General features: G+C 42.7%; 1 protein-coding gene across 1 annotated transcript in view; it reads right to left on the reverse strand.

Moving 5' to 3' along the window:
* The window catches only part of JAZF1 (JAZF zinc finger 1), a 340,900-nt gene that overhangs the window by 157,678 nt on the left and 156,641 nt on the right, over positions 1 to 26,581 (reverse strand). Inside the window, exon 2 of the mRNA XM_061197863.1 lies at positions 1,974 to 2,046. Within this exon, the coding sequence (XP_061053846.1) occupies positions 1,974 to 2,046 (73 nt within the window). The remainder of the gene's footprint in view (positions 1 to 1,973; positions 2,047 to 26,581) is intronic.

Below are 26,581 nucleotides of genomic sequence, written 5' to 3' on the forward strand. Positions count from 1 at the left end.
CAGTTTTTGGTTAAAAATTATATTGTGTTTTGTATGTATGTATGTATGTATTTATTTATTAATTAATTATTGAAGTACAGTTGCTGTTATATAGTATTTTTTAGAAGTGATCTGAAAAATGTGTGTTAAGGTGTTACCAGTAGTGATATCTGGGTGGTGGGAATGTGATGTTTTAATTAAAAAAAATTTTTTTTTGATTATATTTTCTAATTTTCTACAATATACGGCTATAATAATAAAAGGTTATTTTTTTAAATGCTCACTTTCTCCCAGAAGACTCATCTCAGAAAGTCCACACCCACTGATTACACCCTGACTCTCTAGGGTTGAAGCACATCCTACTGCACAGTTTATACTGAACTATCATACTTGATTCAAGTTCTCTGGTGGGTTTTTTGTCTGTGGCCCTTGGCCCTATTCTTCAACTTCACTAGAGTCCCAAATCACACCTGGCAGAATATTTCTTTCTTTAGTGAGTGTAACGCCTGTGTAATTAGTAGATCCCTGTTGCCAACATGGCTGACAATACACACAGGAAGAATGAATGTAAAAATCTCACAGACTCTCATTAGAATAAGGCTTAGTAATACACACGTTTGTATATACATAGGTAACATATTTTACCAAAAATACAATAGCCACACTATTAAAAAGTCCTATTCAATACCATAATTGATCTGTAAGACTATTTATCCTATTCCTCAATGTTACTAGGCTAATTCACATACATCTCTTTCACATAATTCTAATGTATACTTAAAGACTTTTCAAAACCTGTGCTAAACTCGGGAAACAACACAGGTTTTGTGAGAAATCCAGATAAGCACATACATCTTTATTTGTATTTGATGTGATTTTGAAGGTGTTCTACTTAAAACAGCCCCAAAATTATGGTTAATGAAAAACTGTAGATATTTTATCTAGCTTCCAGGAAAGGCTGATAAGTAGGAAACCCAAAGAAGATACGCAAATAGATGTTTATATTAATGAATCCTTTAAAAAACATGCTTCATAAAAGAACTTGAAGCTGAGCACAGTGACTCCAATTCAAAACCTTCTCTAGACAAGATTTAAGTACATTTTCTGAAAAGGCATCAAAATGAAACAGTACAGATAATTCATTCCCAGCTTTCCACCTCAGATCCTGAACCTCAGCTCTGATACCAAGAAACCAGAAACACTCTTCGCCTTATATAAAAAGGGGACAGTCAATAGAAATTCAAGCACTGAATTACCAGCTGAGAATTTTTCATTCCCATTAAAAACTAGTTTCGCTTTTCCTTTGTCCTTTTCTCTTGGGGGGGGCGGGTGTTTTCCTAACATCAGTTGATTTCAGGTTCTCTTCAAAAATCCCTGTCTCCTTAATTATTTAAGTTGGATGAAACAACAAGTCCTCTTTTAGACCTGATCTATTAAGTTCTAAACTGTTCTCTAAGGTCGTGCTCACACGTTCAGTTTCAGGAAAAACTCGCGTGACTCAACACAGATGGGAGAATGAGAATTCTCTGAGAATTCTCACAGTTGAGAATGTTTTTACTAAAAGGTGAACTGCTACTAAGTAACTTTGATATTAAATTATTTCAGTTTGTTATATCCTGATATATTCTGATATTCCAACAATGTTCTGAATTCATAAAGCACCTCTTCACCCCAGGGTTTAAAAGTTTCACTCAGACATAAATCCATTAATCTCCAAACTGCCCTATGAAGTCAAAAGAGTATATTCTAACTCTGCACGCAAACTACTTCCACAATGAGCTTATAAATCAGTCATGTTTTGGCCATATGAACAGAGAACTACAACCGGCCTCTCCCCATCAGAGAAACAAAAAATTCCATATAGAAGTTGATTTTAAATAATCTCCTGTAAATAACTGAAGACTGAAAACATTTTTCCTACCCCGTTAAAAAGATACATTTAAAAAATAAACGTGGCAGATATGAGGTTGCTATAAATTCTGAAAATGGCTTACCTATTAATGTAACTGAGGGCAACATAGGTTGGCTGCTGTAATTCTTGTTTTTCTAAAACACGTGGATCCGTATCTGAAATAAAAACACAATTATGATTTTTCAGCTTTCACATCAGAATATATGTGGCTACCTAACCTAAAGTAACAGAGGCTAAATGGAGAAAAAGATTAATTTAGTAGACCGCTTTTTAACGAAAACTCAGTCAGCAAAGCACAATCATTTGTTCATTCATTCATAAATAACAAGATATTGCATTACTTTTCAAGAGAATTCCAAACATCAACAGTGATAAAATGTCCATCTGTCACACAAACTCTTGCACAATCCCCCTCATAAATATTGGTTTTCACTGCTTAAAGTTACAATGTTGGCATGGTTTTTGGTGGTTAATCGGCCTAAGAAAGAAAGGCTCTGTTATAATTATGCTCACTTCAATGCTGGAACAAATTAGTTGCCATTGGAAAGCTCCATCAATCTGAAAATCTACTGAGTATTGTTCTTATTCACTGCATACTTTTCTGGGTTCGGATTCACATTCTAGAGGGCAACTCTTCTCCTTCTTAACTGTATAATAAGTTTATTATAACTTTTCTAGACTCTCAATCAGAAATTCTCATGCTGGTTCAGAATCCACAAACACCACATTCATCAGAGGGTTTTTTTTCCCCCTTGAAGAGAGCGAATTCAACACCAGAGCAAACTTCCCTAACAGTGCTTCTCCAACACAGCACCAGAAATGCACTTTTAACAACTAGAAATATATTCAAACTTCCCATGTAGAGAAATGATTGTGCTAAGTATATGCAAAAACAATGTTTCTATAGTAAGACTATAAAGAAACGTGAACACATTTTTGTTTTCTTAGAAAAGGGTTCAGACATTTCACACAGATTTCATTACAACCTCGTTTAAAACCATCTCATTATTAGAACTCTTCCAGCTGCACTTGGCAATAACACCTTCTTTGATGTAATGACAGATATCTTTTCAAGCACCTTGGTACAGGAAGTGTTTACTGCCCATGGTGGATGTAAGATACACATGCTAACTCCAAAGTGCGTTAACAGGTGATGGGGGTAGGGGGTGCAGACACAGTGGCATAGAGCACAGGTGGCAAAAATGACAGCATCAAAATCAATTTACAATGCTTTCCACTCCCAGACTAAAACTGGACAGTAGTGGCGATTTTTTTATTGGTGTTATAGTTAAGAATCTCATGTTCACTTTATTATTTTTCCTATGCCAAGAATTTCAGGGACACACTATTCAGAAATCCTGCTTCCTGGGTCGTTGCCATCGCAAGCAATGAAAGCCAAATTCTGAAACAAGAGACAAAGGTTCTCTGAATGGCTCCATCAAGTTGGGTCTCGAGGTTTCGGCAGCGCAAGTGAGGACAGATCAGTAACTCAGCATTTCCTCTGCCTCCTATGATGATTACATATGCACCTGAGGCTGTTTGTATTGATAGATCCCTGGCCTACAGCAACACTGTTTTCTTTGTTCCACCATCTTCCATAACCTAGGCTAGATTTATGCTCACATACCCTCAAATTATGAGTGGTGAAATGGACTTCCAGAAGCTTCCAAATGCTTTTCCATAACAACAACAACAACAAAACCATCTGGAAGCACCTCAGGCAGGATTCTCCTGTTTTTCTAGAATGCAGACCCCGGTAACCGACAAGAAAGTAGAACTTCCAGACACATGTCCACCAGGCCTGAGACATCTCTTTCAGATTAAATGTTTCCTTGGGCAACCTTCAGAACATCCATGAAAGCTTCGTGTTCTTAAAACGAAATTAGGTACTTGGTGCCCACAAATCAGGAGAAGCCTGCACAAGTGCTACCAGAGGAAAAGCATCAGGGGCTGGTCGCGAATAGACATCAGCTCCGTCACCCGCTTCCTGGCTGACTGGCGTGCAATGATCATGACTCACCATTTTATGGATTTAATTACACTGTGGAGCACTTCGCATTCAGTAAAAGCATAATAGCCGCCTTCATTATTTCTCCCTCCCTGACCAAAAAGTAACTGTCGGATGCTAAAAACCCTCTACAGGAGAGGACTGGAGCGACAAGGGCCTCGGGTGTTCACAGCAGGACGATGATGTCCTCCTCGTGAAGACGGAACGTCATTAGCAGAATGAACTGGAGAGAGTAAAACGGTCCGTTGGAAATTACTGACTACAACAGGAAGAATTTCTTTAAACCACGTGCCACACCACCGAGACAGTTTTTGCACAAGTCGCTACAATAAGAAATGTGATATGAAGTGCAGTGGCCATAGAGCACACTCTCCCAGATATTTCTCTGGCTTGTTTATGGCACTGATCAAAAGGTGAACCTGGAACGTTGGCTACCGCTGCCCAGAGATAAAATCCACCTCAGTAAATGGTCTGTGGGATAGAAACGCTTGAATTTTTCATGGCCACACGATGTTCCTTAAACTGGCAACTGGCAAGAAGGTAAAGCATCCCATACTGCGGCTACCTACAGCCCTATACAGCAACGCTCTACCACTCCTATATCACAAAGAAGGCACAGGAAGATGAACCCAAAATTTCTCAGCAGGGCAGGGCACAGCCAAAAAAAACCCACTAAGAGTTGACTGTTTTCTGTCTCACATCACCCCTTGCACACTCACAGATTTCAAGCTGACTGAAGATAAAGGAATTCAAATATGAAAATGTATTTTAAGATATCCAAGCAATAAAAACCTATCAACTTCAAAGTTTCTAAAACATAGCACCCTCCACAGTAGACAGCATGTGCTTCTACCATTCCTAGTTCAGGGTAATAGCTTGAATGCACAGTTCTACAGTAAGGACGAGACACAAAGTGGAAGCTTGCTGTAGCTCATCTGGTCCTACTGCCCTGTGGTTTTATAGTCAATTAAACGGCAAAAGGCTCAGTGTTGCAGCACCAGCTCCCATGACTTCTCAAGTAGTTAAGAGAAAAGCCAGGCAAATGGCAGAAATAAGGAAAGGACAGTCTTCAGACCCTTCTGGATAGGAACTAGAGTTAAACATGACAGAAGGAGGGCAAACAACACACCTTGTTCAATCAGGGAGGCCTGTGTCCATCAGCTCTGCTGTCGCTGGTGTTGGGAACCAACGTCTACCAAGTGCCTGGATTTGGGACCTATGTTGAGTCTTTTGTAGCGCTATCTTCAAGTTTCCAGGAAAACTCTTTCAAAGTTGTTTGCTGGGTTAACAGAAGCTAACTGAGGAGCTCATGGGCTTTGGCTGTGCTTCAGCTAGTCTACATTGCTGGGATTTTTATGCCTGGATTTATTTCCAATTTAAGAATGTCAGAAACCAGCCATACTACCTCTCAACAAGACTAATGAGGCCTCTATCAGCAATGAGCTATTTGCAGGCTGGGAGGCAGCAGTGAGGGGGAGACAGGATATCACGCCGCCCCTGCCCAAGAAGGCCTTCAAATTCTATATCCTCCAAATGCTGGGCTCTTTGCTCCGTGTGGAGGGCAACAGTGGGAGGCCTGAGATGACGTGAATGGGAAGGCAGCCCCGGAAGATCCTGGAGAGGCAAAGGCCCACCCAGCCAGATGAGGGATACTGAAGGTCCGGGATGGAAACACCACTTTTCTGTGGACTCACTTGGTAATAATTAATGGGCACAGTCTGTTCTCAGTCTTCCCCCCAACAGCTGAACTCACAAAACCACAGAGTTTTAGTTTATTCAGCAGAGCCTTCCACAACATCCCTGGCTGAGCGTGTGCATCCCTCCTCCTTTCTCTGCATTACCTCATCCCCAGCACTGTCCCCGCACTTGTGTCACCATAGAGGCAGACGCTGGGCACATCCTTTCCCCTTCCCACATTTCTCAGAGATGAACCATCTCAATTTCTTTCCTCTCTCCAGCACTCAGCTCAGGGGCAGGCATGTAGGAGATGCATCATCATTATTAAATGGATACACTAATTTTATGATGAGAAAATGGAAGATTTTGGGTCAAACATGGCAGATTGATCAAAGGCGCTTTTTTCCTTCACCATCCAAGGCCCCACTAAAGGAAGAAATAAAGGAATTAAAACCTCTCCAGGGATAGGAAAAAAAGGGGAGACATCAGCAGACAAGTGGTTTGGACCAGTGTTTTGGAAGATGGAAAACTCATACAGGAGTGACAAGTGACTCAGAGAGTAGAGGAAGCTATAGTCTCAAGTGCCTGCAGCGGGGGAGATGCATGGGCCAGGAGGGGAACCCACTGGGTTCCCCTCCTGGCCCATGCTTCTAGCCCCGAGAGGCCCTGGAATTGGAGGTGCCAGGTGTTGCAAAAGGCAAGGAAGGGAAGGTTCAGGGCTGAAAACAGGAGAATTGTTTAAAAGGTTGATTATCTAGAGACACTGAACCAGGAAACCAAGCACAGCGGAGATAGAGGGGGAGTGGGGAGAACACAGGGCTGAAAACAAGGGGATTAAAGTGGAAATATACCTACTTGACTGGTCCCAAGAACAGTGACAGCCAGGCGGGAGGATTCCTCTCTGATTAAGCTAAGTGGGCGCAGAGAAGAGATCGCCAGATGCCGACATCTGGCAATTCCTTGATTAAGTGATTTCCCTGCAGATAAGTCTATGGTCAACGAGCTCCATCCATGCCTCTATCCAGAGCCTCCCATCAGGTTTTTATTGCCTCAGTGTCTTAAATAGGAGCCAAGAACAGTCAAGGAGTGATCATTAGACATTTGAGGGAAAGTCTTGAACGTGAATGGAAGATATACCAAAACAAATAAATGGTGGGAGACAGGAGCAAACGAGCAGACAAATTGAGGCTTGGCAAGTTAAATGACATGCCTATTTACACAAACCCAGTTAACAGCAGGGCTAGGACCAGAAGCCCTGCGTCCTGAGTCCCATTAGGCCAGCATTTTGACCATTTAATGCTCATCCTCTGAAGTCAACTCATTGCTACCAACCAGTTGCAACACTGGCCTCCATACAATCTTTATAGCTTTCTTAAAAGCCCAGCAAAGTTCTGTTGCAACTTTCACTCCACTTTTAGGACTGAATTTTGATGAATCGACAATTTACGAAGACCAACTTTTAATTCACAGCTAGTTTACTTCAGCTGCTGAAATAAATATTTCTTGCCGGCAATGGTCCTTTCAAAACTAAAAATAAAAAACCCTACAATTGCACATAACTGGCCTTTGAATGGATCAACTTTTCCTTCGTTTATAGACACGTCATTTGAAACTTTTCCCAAGCCATAATTTCCATTACAGGGCAGTCAGTGCAAATTACAGTGAGATTCTTGCCTTTCCAAATTCAATGTGAAATCCGGATGCAGTTAAGTGTTGCTGTAAACTTTATGAGTTAAATATCTAAAAGTCGGGGACATTGTGCAATACAATAACGCCATCTATTAAAAAAAGCATTTATGTTCCCATTTGCAGCCTGAGTTTTCCTCCACAAGTGAATGAATAAACGTTATTCAACCAAGAACCGTTTGGACAATGCTCTAGGAGGCTCATTTATAAACAAACACAGCATACTGCAGCCTTTTTAGTTTCCGGCATGACCAGAGGGTTAAAGTTATTAGAAATAGACAGTTCTGACCAGGATGCTTTCTAACTCTTCACCACCCCATCAAACTCCTAGGGTCATTGATGACTGCTTGAGAGTGGTAGCTATTTTTCCCCAAGTATAAGGTGTGTAGCCTTATATGTATGACACTCTCAGTCTGCACTCTTCAGCCAAATTCTCTACCTTGTTACCTGGGACAAGAGAGACTGCCAGTGTCCATCGTGGCTGCCAGGTATGCCTGTGCAGTGCACAACCTGTACATCTGTATGTAGCAACCCTGAAGACTGGGGTGCTGGGGTTACACAACAATAAAAATCCTTCCAAACAGGAATAAGGCCAAAACTTAGTCCCATTTGATCTTACAGGCATGTGTGCATGTACACACAAATGGACGTGTCTGCTTTCCCCAGAAATGAACCTGATGATGGATCCAAGTAGCATGTGATACAAAAGACCGTAAAGGAGCTTCTATGTCACCGCTGCCCATGGGAAGAGCCTAAAAGCACGTATCTGGAAGAAAAGAGAGCTGCTGGTGGGTGAAGGTAAGTGACAAAAGAGAAGGCAGGGAAAATGAGGCTCTTGAAGTCCTCTCTGCAAGGCTGGAAGGGCAATGGCTGTTCATGAAAAGAGACCTTCAACTCCTTCTGCCTAAAACTGTTCGCCCAAGGAAATTCTACCCATCTTCCAAGGCGCTGCCCTGTGCACTACCTCTACCATGCGTTATGCTACACACATTTGCCAATCTGTCTTAATGGAAGCTCCTTAAGGGACCAGATCTTAGAAGCCACAAACCCTAAGTCCAGTGCTTCGTAAATAATCAGTGAACATATGCTGAACAAATAAATGAATGCCCTGGGCATGCATAACACAAAAGACATAAAGATAAGCATTCAGCTCAGACTATTCAACTAGGAGAGTCAGACGGACAGGAGAGGAAAACAGACCCAAGTGTAAGTGACCGCCAGTACAGAGAGATACTTATTCGAAAAATATATACCAGTAAGCACAGATGTGCAAAAGGATAGAAAATGATGCAAAATTCAGAATAATGAGAGAGAGGGGCAGAAAGGGCTAATCTGGGAAGGATTTACTGACGAATAGGAACTGAGTTGGGTTTTGAAGGAAGGGACTTAGGCATAGGCAGTGGTTCATAGGTGAGGTTAGGGATCTGAAAATGGCATGAAGTTTGAAGCAGAAAGCCCAGGTGAGAAGTCTGTGGGTACCATGGAAACGTGGGCTGCAGAGCCGATATTCATTAGTTATAAAATATTTATAGAGATACTTTAAAACAGTTGCTCTGAACTGTGGGCGATTTTGCCCCCCACCCCCAGCCCATCAGGATGTTTGCCAACATCTAGAGACAACTGGGGTGAGGATGCTACTGGCATCTAGTGGGTAGAGGCTGGGGATGCTGCTACACATCCTACAGCGCACACACAGGACAGCACCCCTCAGCCCCCACAAAAGAATTACTTGGCCGAAGATGCCAATGATGCAGATGTTGAGAAACCCTGTGTTAGAGCTCTATGAATATTATGAGGATGGAGCTATTGCTTCTAGATGATAATCTCTGTTATTTTCCGTGGTCTAAATCAAACGGCTGTTAGGAGGCTACAGAAGATACAAGACGTTGTTTGGACTTATAAGAGCTCAGACTTTCTTCATGGAGACAAAGATACTGAGTTCATTTCAAGAAAGACATACTGCGCTCTTGTCATGCACTAGTTGCAAAAGGGAAATTCTAACTCAGTAGATTTACAAGTGAGCAAGAAAGACAACACAGTTCACAGTTAACAATAATCCAAGACAGACTGATCTGTGCCAACCTAGAGGACTACACTACACTAGCTGCTGTAGAAACAAAACAGGATTCTCTGGGCGAATCAGAGAAACTTCTTGAAAGGGAATTTTACATGAGCCTTGAACTAAATCTCTAGTCAGAAAAGGTAAGAAAATGGTGAATCAGAATAGAAAACGGTCTAAGCATTAGCAGAAACAAGCAGAGACAGGGGAAAGAAAGCCAGTGTGGCTGGAACTCTGCACGAAGAGTCTCACAGTGCAGATCAGGCCCACGTCCTGGAAGGCTTGAAATGTTCTCCAAGAGTTTGGACTTAATTCCGTGAACAATGGAGAGCCTCAGAAGGAATAAACTGATATGGTCCATGTTTTAGAAAAATAACTGGTGGTGGTGTGGAGAATGGGGGGGGAAAGCTGGAATAAAGAAATGTAAGATTTGGTGAAAGTAGAAATGGAAATACACAGTTTTTCTTGTGTTACAGATCTAAGGGCCTCATTACCAAAAGTAAGAAAGAAACTAGAAAGTGAAAAGGGTTTGACAGGCAAGAAAAGGAGGTCTGCTTCTGATGTGTGGTAAGACATTTTGCAGAACCAAGAAGACTCAAAGGAGGAAGAGATAAAGGACTCAGGACACAGATAGGGACTGCAGCACTGTAGATTCCCACCATAATGCCACGTTCCAGCAGGCACTGGAACCAGACCATGTCCCTCAAAACAAAACGATGATACAGCAAAAACCTGACCACTCTGAGTCAAAACTTGGTTATCATATAACTCAGCCAATTCATTAGGAAGTACTGACTGAGGACTTAGTAGGCCTAATAAAATCCCAGCAGGGATAAAGAAAAGCCAGAGGTTGTACTGCATTTGAAACCAAGGAATTGGCAAATTTCACAAGGGAGTGAATATAAAAGATTGGGACAAAAAGAGAACTGAGTCAAAACGTACCCCGAGTTCAGTGTTTTAACTGATTTGGTACCCAAGACTCTAAGGCTCACTACTGTAATCACCCTCCCATTGGAATCCCTGCTCCCACTTCTTGGTGATGCTAAGGATTATAATGCAACTCCACACCAGTCAAACTGCCTCTGTTCAATACTAGCTGTATAACTTCTTTAAGTCTTAGGTTTTTTTTTTCATCTGTAAAATTTTGATAAGGATAGTACTTTTGCGTGAGCGCTGAAATGAGGATTAAATAAGTAATGTGTTAGGTGTAGCTACTTGTCGGTTCTTCAGCCCGTAGGATGTTTTGAAATCAAACTCTGTACTGTTGTGGATTATCTCCATTTTATAGTCATTGGCATAATGATGCATAGATGATCTAAGAACTCATCATTCACATAATGTAGTGAGATTGCTGGCTACCATCCGGTAGTCATTTTCCCCTTCTTCCTCCATAATGCTTAGGAATATGGCTGTCTGGTATAAAGACTACATTTCCCAGCATTCCTTGAGCCAGGTGTAGCCCTGTGACTAAGGCCTGGCCAATAGGATGTAAGGCTTCTGGGAAGCGTCTTTAAAGTCATGTGCCTTTCCTTGTGGTTATTTTTCCCTCCTGCATCTACTTTGGATATGATATAATCTACAGAAGTCATACATGGCTGAGCAACACAATAGGAGCCTGAATCCCTGATCCCATGAAGACCCACACCACTCTGAGACTGACCACCTCCAGACTTCTTGAAAGTGAAAGAAATAAACTCTTCCACTTAAGGCACATGCTATGTAGGGTTTTTCAGTTACATGAAACCAAACCAGATCTTAACAGAAACATGAAACAACTGGAATGCTGGTTTATTTTGTTGGACTCAAAGTTCTAATCTGATGTCTTGCTTTGTTTTTTTAGATTCTTAAAAAATTCTCTTTAACAATTTAATATGCCAGCTCATGGAAAGAAAATAAGAGTAAAATCACACCCACATCACCACACCATCTGTGGATCACTCTTAACCTGGGATAATTAAAGAATAGGAGAAAGAGGAGGAGGAAACCATCATGTCAAATTATGGTTCCTTTGGTGGCTTTAGGACTTTCTCTAGAATTGGTTATTAACGGGCAATAATGAAGCAAATTGCACATGCATATTACTTCTGAGTTATGAACAATGCAACCAGCAGTAACCTTTGAAGCTGTCAGGATCTTTTCAGGCAAGCAATTAAAGTTAAAAATGAAAGTGTGCACAACTTCCATCACCCAGTACTACATGTAATAACACCACCTACAACACTGACATAAGAGTGGGACTCAGTCTGAATATTTATTAATGCAGATCTGTTCCCATTTGTTCCTCTTTTTTTTCCCTGTAACCCATTCCACCCCCACCTGCCAAATTTTTTTTTTTTTCTTTAAAGGGCAGCTCTGACACCATGGATTGCATTCACCTGAAACCTCCATGCAGTGTGACATCCCTCCCGTCTTCACCTAAAGAAATTTCCTTTGCTATCCCTTGACCAAAATATAAATTTAGGGCAAGGCTGGATTCTAGAGAAGAAAAAGTTGATAAGGAAGTAAGCCCCAATTAGGACAACACAAAATCAAGATTAAAATAATTAACATACAGGAGGCCAAATACATGTCAAGTACTGTGTGCTAGGCACTGAAGGCCCCTCACCCATCCTCCAAAGGTCCCAGTTCTCAAGTAGTCCAGACTCTGGAGGATCTGACTTACAGTGATCTGTAATAAAAATGATCTGGTGTAAAAAATATCTGATTTTCTGCCAAAGTGTAGATATCACTCCCTGCTTGCATATGTTTTGTGATTTAAGTACTTGGAAGGACTTAAAGAAATGGCAGGAATAGACACAGAGGTAAGCCACTTGGAACAGGTCTTTCCAAGCAGAGAAGAAACCCGTGTTCTGAGTTCGAAGACGTGAGGCCTATGGGTCCTATAAGCAAGTTTGTCTCATTTGGTTTCAGTCATTTCTATGCCGCCAAATACCTAGAGACCGGTGCTTCTCAACCAGAACTGCTCACTAGTATCACCTGGGTAGCTGTAAAAAATTCTGAGGCCTAAGACCCATCTCCAAAGATTCTAACATGCAACCAGAAGAGGGATGAAGATCTGGTTCGGAAAGTCATTAAACCAGTTTGCATTTTTCCCCAAGCTAAAAAGACAACTGTAAAACCGGAAATGATTTATTGAAAGTAATTTAAAAGCTTTATAAATAAATCCAACATCCAGTAAAACCTCTGAATTCAGACTTCACTTGAGGCTCAGGTCTTCACCACCCCATCCCCCCGCCCCAGCTTTTTGCTTTCTACAGAGAAAGTGCTAAGCTTAATGATTATGTAGACTATTAGTGTCTTCATGTATCTTTAAAAGCAAATCACAAACAACCAAATACCAGCGGCCCTTGAATTGTGCGCAATTTTCATCCACTCAATAAGGGTGCTCTGACAAAGACCTCTTACTGGGACACGCTCCCCCCCACAAACCTTTTCCTTTTGGTCACCGATTTTCTTCACAGTATGTCCCTAAAATGGTAAGACTGCATCCCTCGAAGTCTTCCATGGCTCAGAATTTTCTGTCATTCAGATTGGCCCCAACCAGTGTGGTTTTCCTTGCTGTTATTATTCACCTCACTTAGAAATCAGGTCATAACCAAGCATATTCATTTTGCATTTTGGAAGCCAGTTAAGGATTTGGCAAAAGGAATCACCCTCATTACTTCTCGCCTCCCAGGGAGGCAGAATCATTGCTTTAAAAAGAAAAGAAAGAAGAAATAGCTGAACATCTGGAAGTGGAGTGACCTGACTGTTCTGCCTAAGAGCCATCAAACACAAGGGCACAAATCAGTTACAGTTTGCTGGGGTGGAGGGCTGATATGCAACGCTCTGCCTGGCGGGCTCTGGGATGCCTCATGGCATCTCCGTGCCCAGATAGCAGCCAGGAACAGGGTGTGCAGGCTCATGGGCCACAAAGGTTATGCAGTTTTCGGGGATTTATTCCTCCCCGTTCTGTGTGGGTTGTGCACTCATTCTACTTGCTAATGAGGAGGGTCACATGCTGGGCTGCCCTCAGATCAATCTCGCTGATGGTGTGAATTTGGGCGTCTGGGAAGGCCCTGGCACCTGGCAGATGGCTCCTGGCATTCTTGGCTTCTATGGAAGAACTTCTGGGAAGCAACTCTAGACTTCCTGGGTTTTGTTTTTTTTTTCTCTGCAAGGCTTTAATTTCTTTAGACAGGCAATATAATATTCATGGGCACAGTCTGCTACTTAACTCTGTGACTTGAGCAAGTTTCTCAGCCTAAATCTCAGTTTTCTGATATAAAAGACAGTGATTCACAGTTCCTACACATTATGAGGTTATTATGAGGATTAAAAGAGACAAGCCATACAGAGCATAGTGGCTGATACATGAAATACTTAATAAACCATACCTGTTATTATTACTGTAGGTAGTCAGGTCTGAAAGCATTTACTGTTTACGTTGTCAGACCACATTTGTGAACAACCAACTGTTCTTAAGTAGCAATGATAACTGACAACAAAAATAGAATTAGCATTACTAAGTGCCTACTATGAGTCCATGCAGAATAAGCTGCTTTCTCCGTGTAATCCTCATGAAAACCCTGCAGGGGAGGTACCTCCCCCATCCCTTTCTCAAAGGAAAATGTAAGGCTCAGAAAAGGTCCAGATCACACAGCTCGGAGATAAGACCTCAGATCCAGGTGTGACTTCCAAGTGCAGCTATTTGACCCTGACCACCACCTAGTTCTACCACACTATTCAATAGCAATGCTCTCAAACTAAATGGCCAACTGGCCTGTTCTTGATTTTTTTCTCACTAAAACACTGCTTCATGGATAAAGCACTGGAATGCTTTGGAAGCACTGGGACAAAAAACATGGGCAAATTCTGATGAAAACCAGAACCTGGGACATAGGCTTAAACAGTTATTTATCTGCATCTCCTAGTCAATTTCTCCTCTGGGTGACTGATCTAAAAGAACACCAGATCTGGATCCAGAAGATATGGATTCTAGTCCTCGTTCTAACTAGTTCCAACTTATAGCTTTAAGCAAGTTAGTTTCCTTACCTATGAAATGACCATAATGATAGAGCACACCACCCCACAAGCCTGAGATGAGGATCACCTTTGAACTGAGCGATTCCAGTATAAACTCTAAGGCCCCACCTCCGGCTGCCAACCTAAGGTGGCCTTGGAGTTATTATCCCTCCAACAGGAGCAGCCCAATGCAGCCACATTAGCTACTTTTTAGTCTCCTGAACAAATACTGTGTGGGGAAGAGAAAGATTAAACTATACACTGAAATAGTGACCTGAGTTACTTGTATAGAGAGCTTAGACTTCATCTTCCTTCATCCCTGAAGCTTAGAGAGCACATGCATATGCACTGGTGTTACTTTTCTCCCGCAAGAGTAAGGACCTTCATCAGAAAGCTCTCCAATTCCTCTTCCAAAGAGTCATGTGTCTTGCCAGTGGAGACAGAAAACTTTTTGGCTAGTTTTCAGCTGAATTTATTAAGCCATTCTGACTAACTAAAAACAGTGTGATCAATTAACTTGCTTTATAGCTAAAAGGAAAGCCTTTCAATTTATAAACCAAAACACACTGAAGTGATTTTATCACACATTCAAACCAAATGCAAAACTCCCCATAATGCTTGAGTAAAACAGGCATTATCAAAGTAAGCACAAGACGTTGGATTCCTCAGAGAGGTTCAGGAGACTTTGGGGATTTGGTAAACATTACTATCAGCTGAGTTTCAGAAAATGGAAGACAGAGAGGCTGATGGATTTTCTCAGCTTACTGGAGATGAGGCTTAATACTCTAGACATGGATTCAATACCATGAAGATATTAAAAAAGGAATGGCTTTAAAAAGGAATGCAGAGATAACATATACTTTTTAAATAGATATGTTCTTTGCTGACTAGACATAGCCTTGCTGCCTGTCGTTCTCCTCCCCCTTCAATCCACCTCCACACTCTAGGACCTAGCTCAGTGTGTTCCCAACATTTCCACGGTATGATACGTATTTTAAATTGTAACCAGTACACTTCCCCCACAGAAATACACAGAGGGTTCACAGAACATTACTCAACTTCACTGTATGCAATGCACATATTATTTCATTTTTTTAAATGTTGGGCTAGCCCATTTAATTGATTTTATGACCCATTAATGAGGCCCAAAATGGTGATTTTTAAAAAATGTGAATCTTGCTAAATTACAAATCAATAATATGCATTAATAAGCCCACCCCACACAGGACTACTGTTTATATGATAAAAGACTTAGGTAAAATACAGAAGATCCTTTACAATTTGGCTCCAAACTCATCTTCCTCAGTTCTCTTCATGCAACTCCTAACTTCATCTCATCCTCTGCACATACCTCGTTCACATGCCATAGCTTCTGTTCTGATGACCCTGTCTGCCTCTTCAGGTCCACTGCCCGCCCTTCCCTGCCCTATTCTGTGCCTCGAGCTAGTTTACCCAGACTCCCTGGCCAGGTTTAGCCAATGGGAAGCACCAGTAGGAAATCAGAGGGTGAAGAGAGAGAGAGGTGTTCTGCTGATAAGCCTTTGTAACACAGGCTGTTTCCCCAACTTGGAACACCTGCTCCCCACTTCCCGTAGCCATGCTCAGATTCATGCTCCAAAGTCCACTACAAAGGGTACCTCCCCTCCAAAGCACTCCAGGAACCTACTTCGTAGAATTCACCCTAGTACACACCTCTATTAAAAGGATGAATTACGCTTTCAAGTGTTTATGTCCCAGCAGACTCAGCTTCTCCAAAGCCAGCACCCGGTTTCCCTTTGTCCCCCGCACTTAGCGCGGAGGCTGGCATGTAACTGTGATCACTGAAAGGGTCAATAAATGAGTGAAAGGTAAGAGGATCCTTAATTATCAAAATGACATCACAAGCATATGCCAGGAGGTAGTATTTTCTAACAATGGTGGCTATAGAGCTACTTCATCAAAATTCCCACTCTGGGGTGACCTAGTCTATCTTTTCTAAATGTAACTGCTGGGAGTCAGCTCCAGACAACTGCTGCTTACCACCGCGTGGTAACCCGGCTATCTCTGGCGGTGACTAACTAGCTCCCCAACGATCCCGCATCACCTGGCAGCGTGTTGTCTGCTTATTATGCTAATTACATTTTACTTGAAAGATATAATTATTGCTGCAGCTCAAGGAAATAATTAATGGCCAATTTCAGTGGGCAAAAATATTCATCAATCAAGTCAACAGACAAGAGACCTGCAGACTTTAAGAAAGGTCCTTAGAGAAGAGAAAAAAAGACAATCACCTAGAGATTTCTCCGTTCCATAAATATAGGTTAAATCTATTCAATTACAGTCTCTTGAAAGTTGACATTTCAGATTGACTCCAATGACTCCTAGTGAAGTCTCGGTTTAAACTTTTGGGTCCTAAAATGCATTGCTCAACAGAATTATTTCATCACTGTATTGCATGAAAAGGTGGAGGTGATAAGGTGGAGACAGCATTCATTTCATACCGAGTCTCTTGAAAATGTTGATTCACTCAAGGGTTTCTCAACACAACAAACATCAGCCTCTGTTTTCTTATATGAAAGGCAGGGAGGGAGGTGTCCTAATGAGAACACTATTCGGTTTGCCAGATGTTTACACCATCTTTGTCCCATATAAACACTTGGCCTTTTAAACCCGAGGGTGAGAGGATGTTTTAAGTTCTTCTAACACCTCGGTAATCAGGGCCCAGAGAAATATTTGCCAATGGAAAACAACACAGTGATCCAGAGATCAGATCAAACCTACGCTTACTATTGAAAGGTATTTCAATCCCCAAGAGCATTGATATGTCCCTCATATAAATGATACACAATCCCTCACCGGCCTGTTCCCCACAGCCCTGCTCTTCAATTCCCTTTTATAATATTCATATCCTCAGATTTACGTCGACTGTATATTTACTAGACGTGTCCCCCCCATTACATTATAAGGGGCTTAAGGGACCAGAAGGCAGCATACAATAATTGACAGTCGAGTTTATTTTTTACACCAAAAAATATTTCCAAGTTTTCATTTAATTTTAAATGCTAACAACCATATTCTAGCCTCCACATGCTCAAAAAGCTGCTTAACAGTCCAGAAAGAAAAAAAAAATTTTTTGTTTTAAATAATGTTCACCATCCACATCTTAATAGTCTGGACACGGAAGCATTTTTCATTCAGAGTAATGATCTCCAGGAGTAAGAATAATATAATTATAACTGAACTACTTGGTCAGCTAAATCACAACCAGAAATGCACTGGTATGTATTTCATTCACTGTGTCAAAAAATCTTCATTCTGGACCATCAACATCGCACTAAATTTTGATCTGTCATTGAAAACAGGTTGCTTCTATTTCGGGCTTACAGCATGGTAACAGGGGACAGCAGCTGGCAAAGACAGCTAATATTTCATATTAAATCTCCCCACCTGACCTTCTGAATCAAAAGTGGAGAGACTCATGAATAAGGAATTATTTACTATATAAACATCTCCTTTACTTCTTAAAAAAAAAAAAATCTCCGAAAGCATGGAAAGATCAATCAAAATCCTTGGGAAGAAATTTTGTTGTTGATGGGATGGCCGCTGAAGACCCGTGAAGGGTGTGGTTCACACTCCTAAGCCGCCTCTCTAGCAACAGCTAGGAGCGGGCTGGGAGCTCTAGGTGTCTAAGCAGCCCGGAAGACAAAGCCTGCACAGGCGTTTCCATTGAAGGCATACAGATGAAAGGGCAGGCTGTCCACTCTGGGCGTGGCCCCGACTGCCCTTTGCCGCTGCCATTGAGAGTTAAGACGCACACAGGGAGCATGAATTACATGAACTGTAGGAGAAAGCAACTCTCCTGAGATCCTCCTCTACTACTTGTTCTGAAATCACACATGGATCCATATTTAAACCATGTTGTTACCTTCTTTTAAATAAAACTTGGAGAAAAGCTTTGCAGATACGTCCCCTCCTTCACTATCCCCACCGCAGCCTGGGTAAAGTAACCCTCCCGTCTGCTCCCAGGGCACCCTCCACTCACCCCCAACTTCACACCACGTTGCTCTAGAACTGCCCGGTGTTCTCTCCCATCAGGCCAGTGTCTCTCACTGGGGGGCTTTATAAACTAGTTTACACCTGGGCGATTCCAATTTAATTGATCTGGGATGAAAGATCCACTAAGTGAAGTCACCTGGATTTTGAAAAGCTCTTCAGGTGATTCTGATATGCCTCCAGGGCTGAGAACCCTGGATTCCAGCTGATTCCAGCTCCCCGAGGACACCCGCTGTGGCTGGCTCACCCTTGATTCCCCCACCCCTGGCACCCAGCCCCACCCTGGCACCCAGCACAGTGCCTGCTCACTGAATATTAATTGAATGAATAAAAAATGCTGTTCAATGACTGGAGAAGTGGGGGTAAAGATAGGAGGGGCGTCAGCATGGGTTACATACTGACAGTGCTTTTCAAACTGGATGTGCATTCGAATCAGCTGGAGGGCCTGTTACAGCTCAAGCCTGTTGGGCCCCACCCCTGAGAAGATTCAATTCTAACAAGTTCCCAGGTGATGCAAATGCTTCCAGAACCACTGCACTAAAAACGACCGAAGCTGCCTAGTAATCTTAGATTAGGCGGCACATAGGAACACGTGACAGCTGCAGGCATCTCTGACTGTGTGGCCAAGGGCTGTAATACTGTGGGGAACATCACAGGAAGGGATTGCTGGCCACAGACCAAGGCCAAGGACACCACCCCTCTGGACTCCCAACTCCATCAGGAACCTTTAATTTTGACAGCTTAAGTATCTGAATCATCTATCCCATGCTCATACCCATGCAGGATTAAGGTGTGGCCAGCAAGAACAATAGACGGCATTAACATGTAAGTAAAAATTACAGAACACTTTCCTAGAAATAGGCCCAAGATCAAGTTTTCCCAGAGCACCAGTGGCAGACTTAGGACAGAAAACAAACCCATGGCTGCTTGTTAAATCAACTCAAGCACTAGATTCTACAGCTGTAAAAATACAGTGGTTTAAAATCCAAGCTTCTAATAGCCACCCAAATAGACGCTGTACTAGAATTTCTTAGGAAAAAAATGCACGCTTTCTTCAACTGTTCTCAGTTAAGAGATTTCTTTCTTAAGAGACAAAGGTAAGGAATAAGGAAAATGCCCAGTGCATCAGGTTTTCCCACGAGCGTACTGGTTACTGGTTCCCAGAAACAGGAAGGAGGAATTCTTGTCAACCCTTCCCACTGCCCTCCAATCACAGGAGCCATTGAACAGCGGCACAAATGGAATCGTGACGGTGACCTGGGCAGGGCTATTCTCTCCGTAGCTAGTTATCAGTCCTCTGGATTCTGGCCAACACTGATAAATCCGGGTGTCAGAAAACTGAATACTTTGGGGCTGTAAAACAGTTAATCTGTGAGGAGTTTCTGGAGCAGAAGTAAACAGGAAATTGTGGCTTCTGAAAAAGAACTCTGTTATTAGGAAGAGAGGGGCATGAAGATGGAGGACTCACCTACATGATAATTATACAGCCTTACATTTACATACAGCCAGAGTGACATAACGCCTCTAGGAAATGACATAATGGCCAAATGTAATGTGGTATCTTAGATGGGATTCTGGAACAGAAAAAAGGACATTAGGTAAAAACGAAGGAAATCTGAATAATCTGAATAAAGTATGAACTTTAGTTACTTATCAGTTTGGTTCATAATTGTGACAAGTATACTATGCTAATGTGAGATGTTCGTAAGAGGGAAAACTGGGTGTGGGAATATATAACTGTACTGTCTGTAATATTCCTGTAAATCTCAAACTGTTCTAAAATAAGAGAATGTTTAGAAAAATTAGGACACTGATACTCTGAGACATCTGTTAAAGCAAAGTGGTAGATACACTGGTGGGTGTCTGTTGCATCATTTTCTGTATGCTTGAAATATTTGTGAAATATTTCATAATTTGAAACTATGAAAACTACACACATACACACACATCTCCACCCCCAGATCCCCCAAAAGACTGGTGTTTGTTTCCATAAGGATGCCATGCTGAAAGCAGGCCTGAAACACACCCTCAATCCACGAGTTGCCATGGATCCTTTTTGTCTGAGCCTCCTTGGACTGTTAGCTCTGTTACCATGGAGGGGACACCCTCCCCCATCTCAGGACTGTCCCTGGAGGAAAACTGTGAAGGACGTGAACTTGGTCCCACCTCCTCCCCAGGCTCCCGGTCTCCTCTCCCTTCTCATGCACCAGAGGCCTTCCACGTTTCATCACACTTACATTCCCATGGAGCCTTAAACCCAGCTAGACCCCTTCACGTGTTAGCTGCAAGTGGCCTTAGGATGTGACTCTTCCAAAGAGAAGAAGCATTTTAACGATGACAAAAAAAAAAAGAGCCTCTGAGCCCACAGGAGGGAACTGAAAGGTGGAATTTCAAGGCACGGAGACAGAGAGCCACCTGTGCCTTCACAGCAAGCCACATGGGTGCTGCCTACGTCCCTTCTTGGCTTCAGACTGGATTGCATTCGGGCAGAGCTAACACCCATTCCCCTTGCTCCCGGGGCCTCTCTAACTCAGCATTGATTCCCGAAGTCACAGAGATTAACATACTGAATTCTTACGTCATCCAACCTCCAAAGGAGTTAAAAACAGGTGGTGAACCCGCTGGAATGGGAGTGCAGGAAAAGAGGGGCTAAGAGGCCTAGATGACCCATAAACTGGAAGCTAATCCCTGCAATAGTGGGGCGTTCACGGCTGCCCACGCGTTCCTGAGGAGGGCTATTTTCACTCGGCTGTTTGAACGCCAGTACCAAGAGCAATGTGTGTGGTGGCCAGCCTTCTCCCGACACCTCCTCCTTGGGTCTTGCCCAGGCCACGTGAGTAAGGATGGCGGGGGTGGGGGGGGGGCAAGGGGACATCATTTGGGAGTTGAAAAAGTAAAACTGAGAGCTCACTGGTTTGATTTCGACACCAACAGCGTGTACCTAATAGGTTCCTCCTTGTCCTTATCTGTGCTATTATCTCGTTCCCGCCACCTCTCACTGGAGTCAAATCCAACCCATCCCCGAAGGGCCCATGAAAGTCCTAAACGCAGCCCGGGGGTTCTCTGCTTGCTTTTACCTCATTCATTCTTTCACTCCACAAATATCGACTGAACACCTACTATGTGCCAGGTACTACTCCAGGCACTAGAAATACAGCAGTGAACAAAAAAGAGAAAAATCCCTTCTGCTGTGGACTTTACATTCTAGAAAGGAAAAGGGTCAATAAGGAAATAAGCGAATATATACTACTATGTATATGATATCAGGAAGGAAACTGGAAGAACAGGGGCAGGGAGGCTGGTCCCTTCACGAGCACACGTAGCACATACCATTATTCAAGCTGGTGGATGTTTCTGTGCTGCCTCCTCAGCCAGATACCCTACATTCAAGAAGGACCGGGGCTGTTTTTGACTTCTTTAAACACAGAACTGTACATCCAAGGATATTATTAATAGCACCCCATTTCACTCTCCAAACTGTTACAGATTCAAAGAAAAATGATATGGTCATCCTCTCCAGACCCATTATTGTAAAAAGTATCATTCACTGTTATGTGAAACCTGATATTCTCTGGGCCGATCACGTCCCACTCAAACCAAACACTTACAGCAGGAGCCGGATACAACATTTTCTATAATATCAAGTTAAGCCTGTCCTCCAGCACCATAATTATTAAACAGTTCTACTGTATTCCGTTGTTTGTTTTTTTTTTAAGACAAGAAAAAAAGAAAATTCTATCAACTTCTCTCCATGATATATTCTGTGTTTCACAGCTGCCGCATGGGGAAGACTTTTTCATGGATCAAATCTAAAATTTTCTTGGCTCAGCTGGAGTCAGTCCTCACCCGATATGGACAAACAGGGTCAGTCACTGCTCTCTGTACTGAGATACTGACAGCCCTGTTCTAGAAGAAGTCTGCCAACATCACCTCCGAGGAGCTCCAGGTTACATAACCCCTGCTTCTCTAACCTCTCATCCCAGGTCTTATTTTTCAAATGTCCAGTCATCCTTGTGGCTCCTCCGTTCATCCTGGCCAAGTTCTATACACTGACACAGTACTTCTAAAGTTGTAAGCCAGAAGCGTTCTGCTATTTCCGCTACCAAATCTTTCCAGAAGCTTCAAATCTGTTCTCCTCCACATCTAAGCCATGGGCTGGGAAACTGGAAACAGCCCTGCCATACCAGGCCATGCCTCCTGGCTTGCTTTAACTTGTCCTCCTTGACCAGACCACCGAAAGAGAGGATGAAGTGTAATCTTACCGTGTCTGGGTTACAAAGGCATGCATAGGTGGCAACCTCTGGTGGCGTGGATTAGCCACCCCTTCTCATATTCTATCTTAGAGCCACAGAAAGTCAAGGTAGAGGCCACCTTAGTAACATCTTTTCATTTAGCAGATTTATTTCAGGCTGATATAATAAAGAGCCCATAGGAGGGCTAGAACTAGTGCTGGAACCAGAGCCCTGCCCTCTGCTTTGCTCTCCATCGTTCCAAGGAAATGCCACTGCTCTCTGATTGTTTTCCACTGACTTGTGTGTCCATGTCTTTTTCCGTCCCTCTCCTTAACTTTGTTTTGCTTCTTGAGGGCAGAGAATATATTTAATAGGTCTTGGTATTCTTCACAACACGGTATCTTCCATGTAGCCAGGACTCAACAGATATTTGCTGACTAGTATGTGCATGGATTATTCAGGTTACTCCTCATTTATTTTATGATGCAGACAGTCAACAAGAGTAACAGTACCAATCATAACTATGAATGGAGTATAACGTTTAAAAATAATGAATTACTATGTTGTACAACCGAAACATATAATATGGTAAATCAACTATACTTCAATAAAAAAAATTTTTTTTAAGTAATGTTACCAGGCTTTGGGTAGGCACAGGCTCTGGGGACAAACAGACCCAGGTCCAAATCTAGGCTCTGGTACTCGTTTACTAATTAACTAACCCTGGGAAGGATATATCATCTTTCTTCATCAGAAAAATGGCCATAACATACCTCCCTCCTTATGAAGGCTGTAGGAGCACACCAGGGCCTCCACACATTTGTGTTCTTCCCTGAGCCCTATTTTCCCCTCTTTTGCTTGCTTTGCACAGTTAATACAAGCTCCTACTTTTTTCTCTGGAGGTTAAGCTTTGACCAAAAAATAAAAAGAGACTAAGAAAGGAAAAAAACCCTAACAGTACTATGACTAGAGATACTATTTTTCCCCCATCCTCAACTACTTAAAAACCCTCTTTAGAATGAGGGAAAACTGTGCTGTTACGTATATCCTCTTGCAAATTTTTTAAAGTGATGAGATAACACCAAAATGGCGGGATTCCTGAGGTTATTTGTGCATAAGTAGGAGGTAGGAAAGTATCTACATTTGGAGAGAGAACTAAGAAAAGCCTCCTGATGAGGTGGGAACCAATGGAAAACTGCACAGGGAAAACTAATTGGAAAGGCAGCCTGGGGACTGACACCACAGCCCGAGGAAACAGGTGAGGCGAGCCAACCCCCTGGACCATGTCTTCCTCTTCTGACTTATAAACTGAGGGTCGCGGTTTTCATTCTGACACCCAGGACTGATACCACACTGACATCTTGTGGCTACAAGTATCATGACACATAGGTGGCCCCAAAGCAAAACGGACCTGCATACTACTATCACCACGATCTGTCATTCTGCAGCATTTAAAGAACTTCAACTGTTTTCTCAACCACAGACTCACTGTTTTCATACCATGGAAACAGAAGTGAGGGCAGGAAGCGGCTGCCGTATCAAGGAACATGTATACTGGCCGGCAGCTTAACTGTGACATTGGCATTTGTACTCCAATTGTATCGGTGATAATACCTCTGATAATGTCACCGTTTTCAAGCACTGGCAACTCCTGGGTGAGCATTTCTTCTTACCTGGCACCTGAGACTCCAGGTAGGAGACTTACTGAAATGTATTGATTATTTAAAAGTGAAATGAAACTGGCATTCAAATACCAACCATACCTCCCTCTATTAAGTCTGACAGAGGAAGGGAGAAAGCAGAAAAAGAACCTGGTTCTCTGGAATTTCAAAATTAAATTTTTCTTCCCAAGCCCACCCAGGAGCTACCTGGTGAAGGATGGAGGCCAGAAATCCTCCATCTTGCAGAACCCCAGGTTGGATGGAGTGTCTACTGCATCCAAAGCACTTGGGGGCACTGGTGCACCCCAGAGAGCTCAGGGGCCCTGGCACCATAAAGCATGGGAGAAGCGGAGAAAGGCCGCCAAGGGCCATGGGAGCTCTGCTGCGCGGGACACAGGAGAGGCTTCCCTGGAGGCAGCCTTCGCCTTGCAGGACAAGCACTGACGGCACACAAAGATGGGCATAAAGGCACTGACAGCAGTGCTTAAGGTCACGGGCCCAGGAATCACACAGAACAGGACTGAATTCCTAGGCCCGTCACTTCCCAACTGTACATCTGAGCACGTTATCCGAGCTCTCAAACCCTCATTTTCTTCATCTGGAAAGCAGGGATAATCCCTTTCATATCGTAGTTGTGAAGGATCAATGAAATCATGGGTAAAAGTGATGACTCAGTGCATATTAAGGACACACAAATGCTAACGATCATTGTTAACAGCTGGAGGCTGCAGCGGGTGCAGCGATGGGCAGGAAAGGCCACTGTCACCTGTTGACACGGGAAGTGTGTGAGTATGGTGGGCATATGATGGACAAGGACATGAGTGGCGGGTGTAGGGTGGGAAGACAGAGGTCACTGAGCACCAAGCTGAGGCATCGTGACCAGTTCTTGCTTCTGTGCTCCCAAAGTGTCCCTGAATCTTTATCACTTAGTTTTTTCATCTCTTTATATCCTCCCTCTCTAGAGGTTGTTTGGCTTCTTGGTGGCACGGGCCACACATCACAAGGCTCCCAGCAGAGGGCTGCATGCATGGCAGACACTCCATAAGCATTTGGCTTGGCCCCTTACTGGGCTGGGCCCCTTACTGGGCTGGGCCACTTTTGGCAAACGGATTAACCTCTCTCAGTCGCAGGTTCCTCATCAATAAAATATGAATAAATAGCAATCCCTGTCTCCTTTGGTTGCTGTGAAGGGGAAATAAGATAATGCAAGTGGCATGTGACACAAGACAGACTCAATAAAGCGTGACTGCTATCAGAGCCACACCAGCTAGCAGTTACTTTCTATGAAATCCAGTCTCGAAGACCTAAGGATATGCTTTGGATGAATCAGGGAGGACTGTGCAATACTGCCACGAAGATATTTTTAAGGGATTTGTTAAGAAAATTGGGTTATTATCCTAATCTCTCAGCATTACGTAACTTCTCAGTTTTTAGGCATAGCTCCAAATACACACCATGGCAGCACTGCCCTTAACTGCTTTTCCAGACAAAATATTTTCAAATTTCCATCAAAAGAATGCGGTCAGCACAACCTTATCCTAATCATCCTAACAAATGGGTAAATTGTGCTACAATAAGATGGTTTAACCCCAACATCTGCTTCTACCTGCCAACAAGGGGTGGCCACAGGTTCTAACGCTAAATAGGGCAGAAAAATCTTCTTTAAAAAATAATAACATTTGTGGGGTTTTGTTCATAATAAAAAATGATGATTGTAGAAAACGTGGAAAAATCTAGAAAATTACAGAAAATTAAAGTTACCCACCATCAACTATTTCTTTTTAACATCTTTATTGGAGTATAATTGCTTTACAATGGTGTGTCAGTTTCTGCTGTATAACAAAGTGAATCAGTTATACATATACATATATCCCCATATCCCCTCCCTCTTGCGTCTCCCTCCCACCCTCCCTATCCCACTCCTCTAGGTGGTCACAAAGCACCAAGCTGATCTCCCTGTGCTATGCAGCAGTTTCCCACTAGCCCATCCATTTTACATTTGTAGTGTATATAAGTCCATGCCACTCTCTCACTTCGTCCCAGCTTACCCTTCCCCCTCCCTGTATCCCCAAGTCCATTCTCTACGTCTGTGTCTTTATTCCTGTCCTGCCCCTAGGTTCTTCAGAAAAAGTTTTTTTTAGATTCCATATATATGTATTAGCATACGGTATTTGTTTTTCTCTTTCTGACTTACTTCACTCTGTATGACAGACTCTAGGTCCATCCACCTCACTACAAATAACTCAATTTCGTTTCTTTTTATGGCTGAGTAATATTCCATTGTATATATGTGCCACATCTTCTTTATCCATTCGTCTGTCAATGGGCATT

The sequence above is a fragment of the Eubalaena glacialis genome, chromosome 8 (assembly GCF_028564815.1).
Source record: "Eubalaena glacialis isolate mEubGla1 chromosome 8, mEubGla1.1.hap2.+ XY, whole genome shotgun sequence".
In the NCBI taxonomy this organism is placed as follows: Eukaryota; Metazoa; Chordata; class Mammalia; order Artiodactyla; family Balaenidae; genus Eubalaena; species Eubalaena glacialis.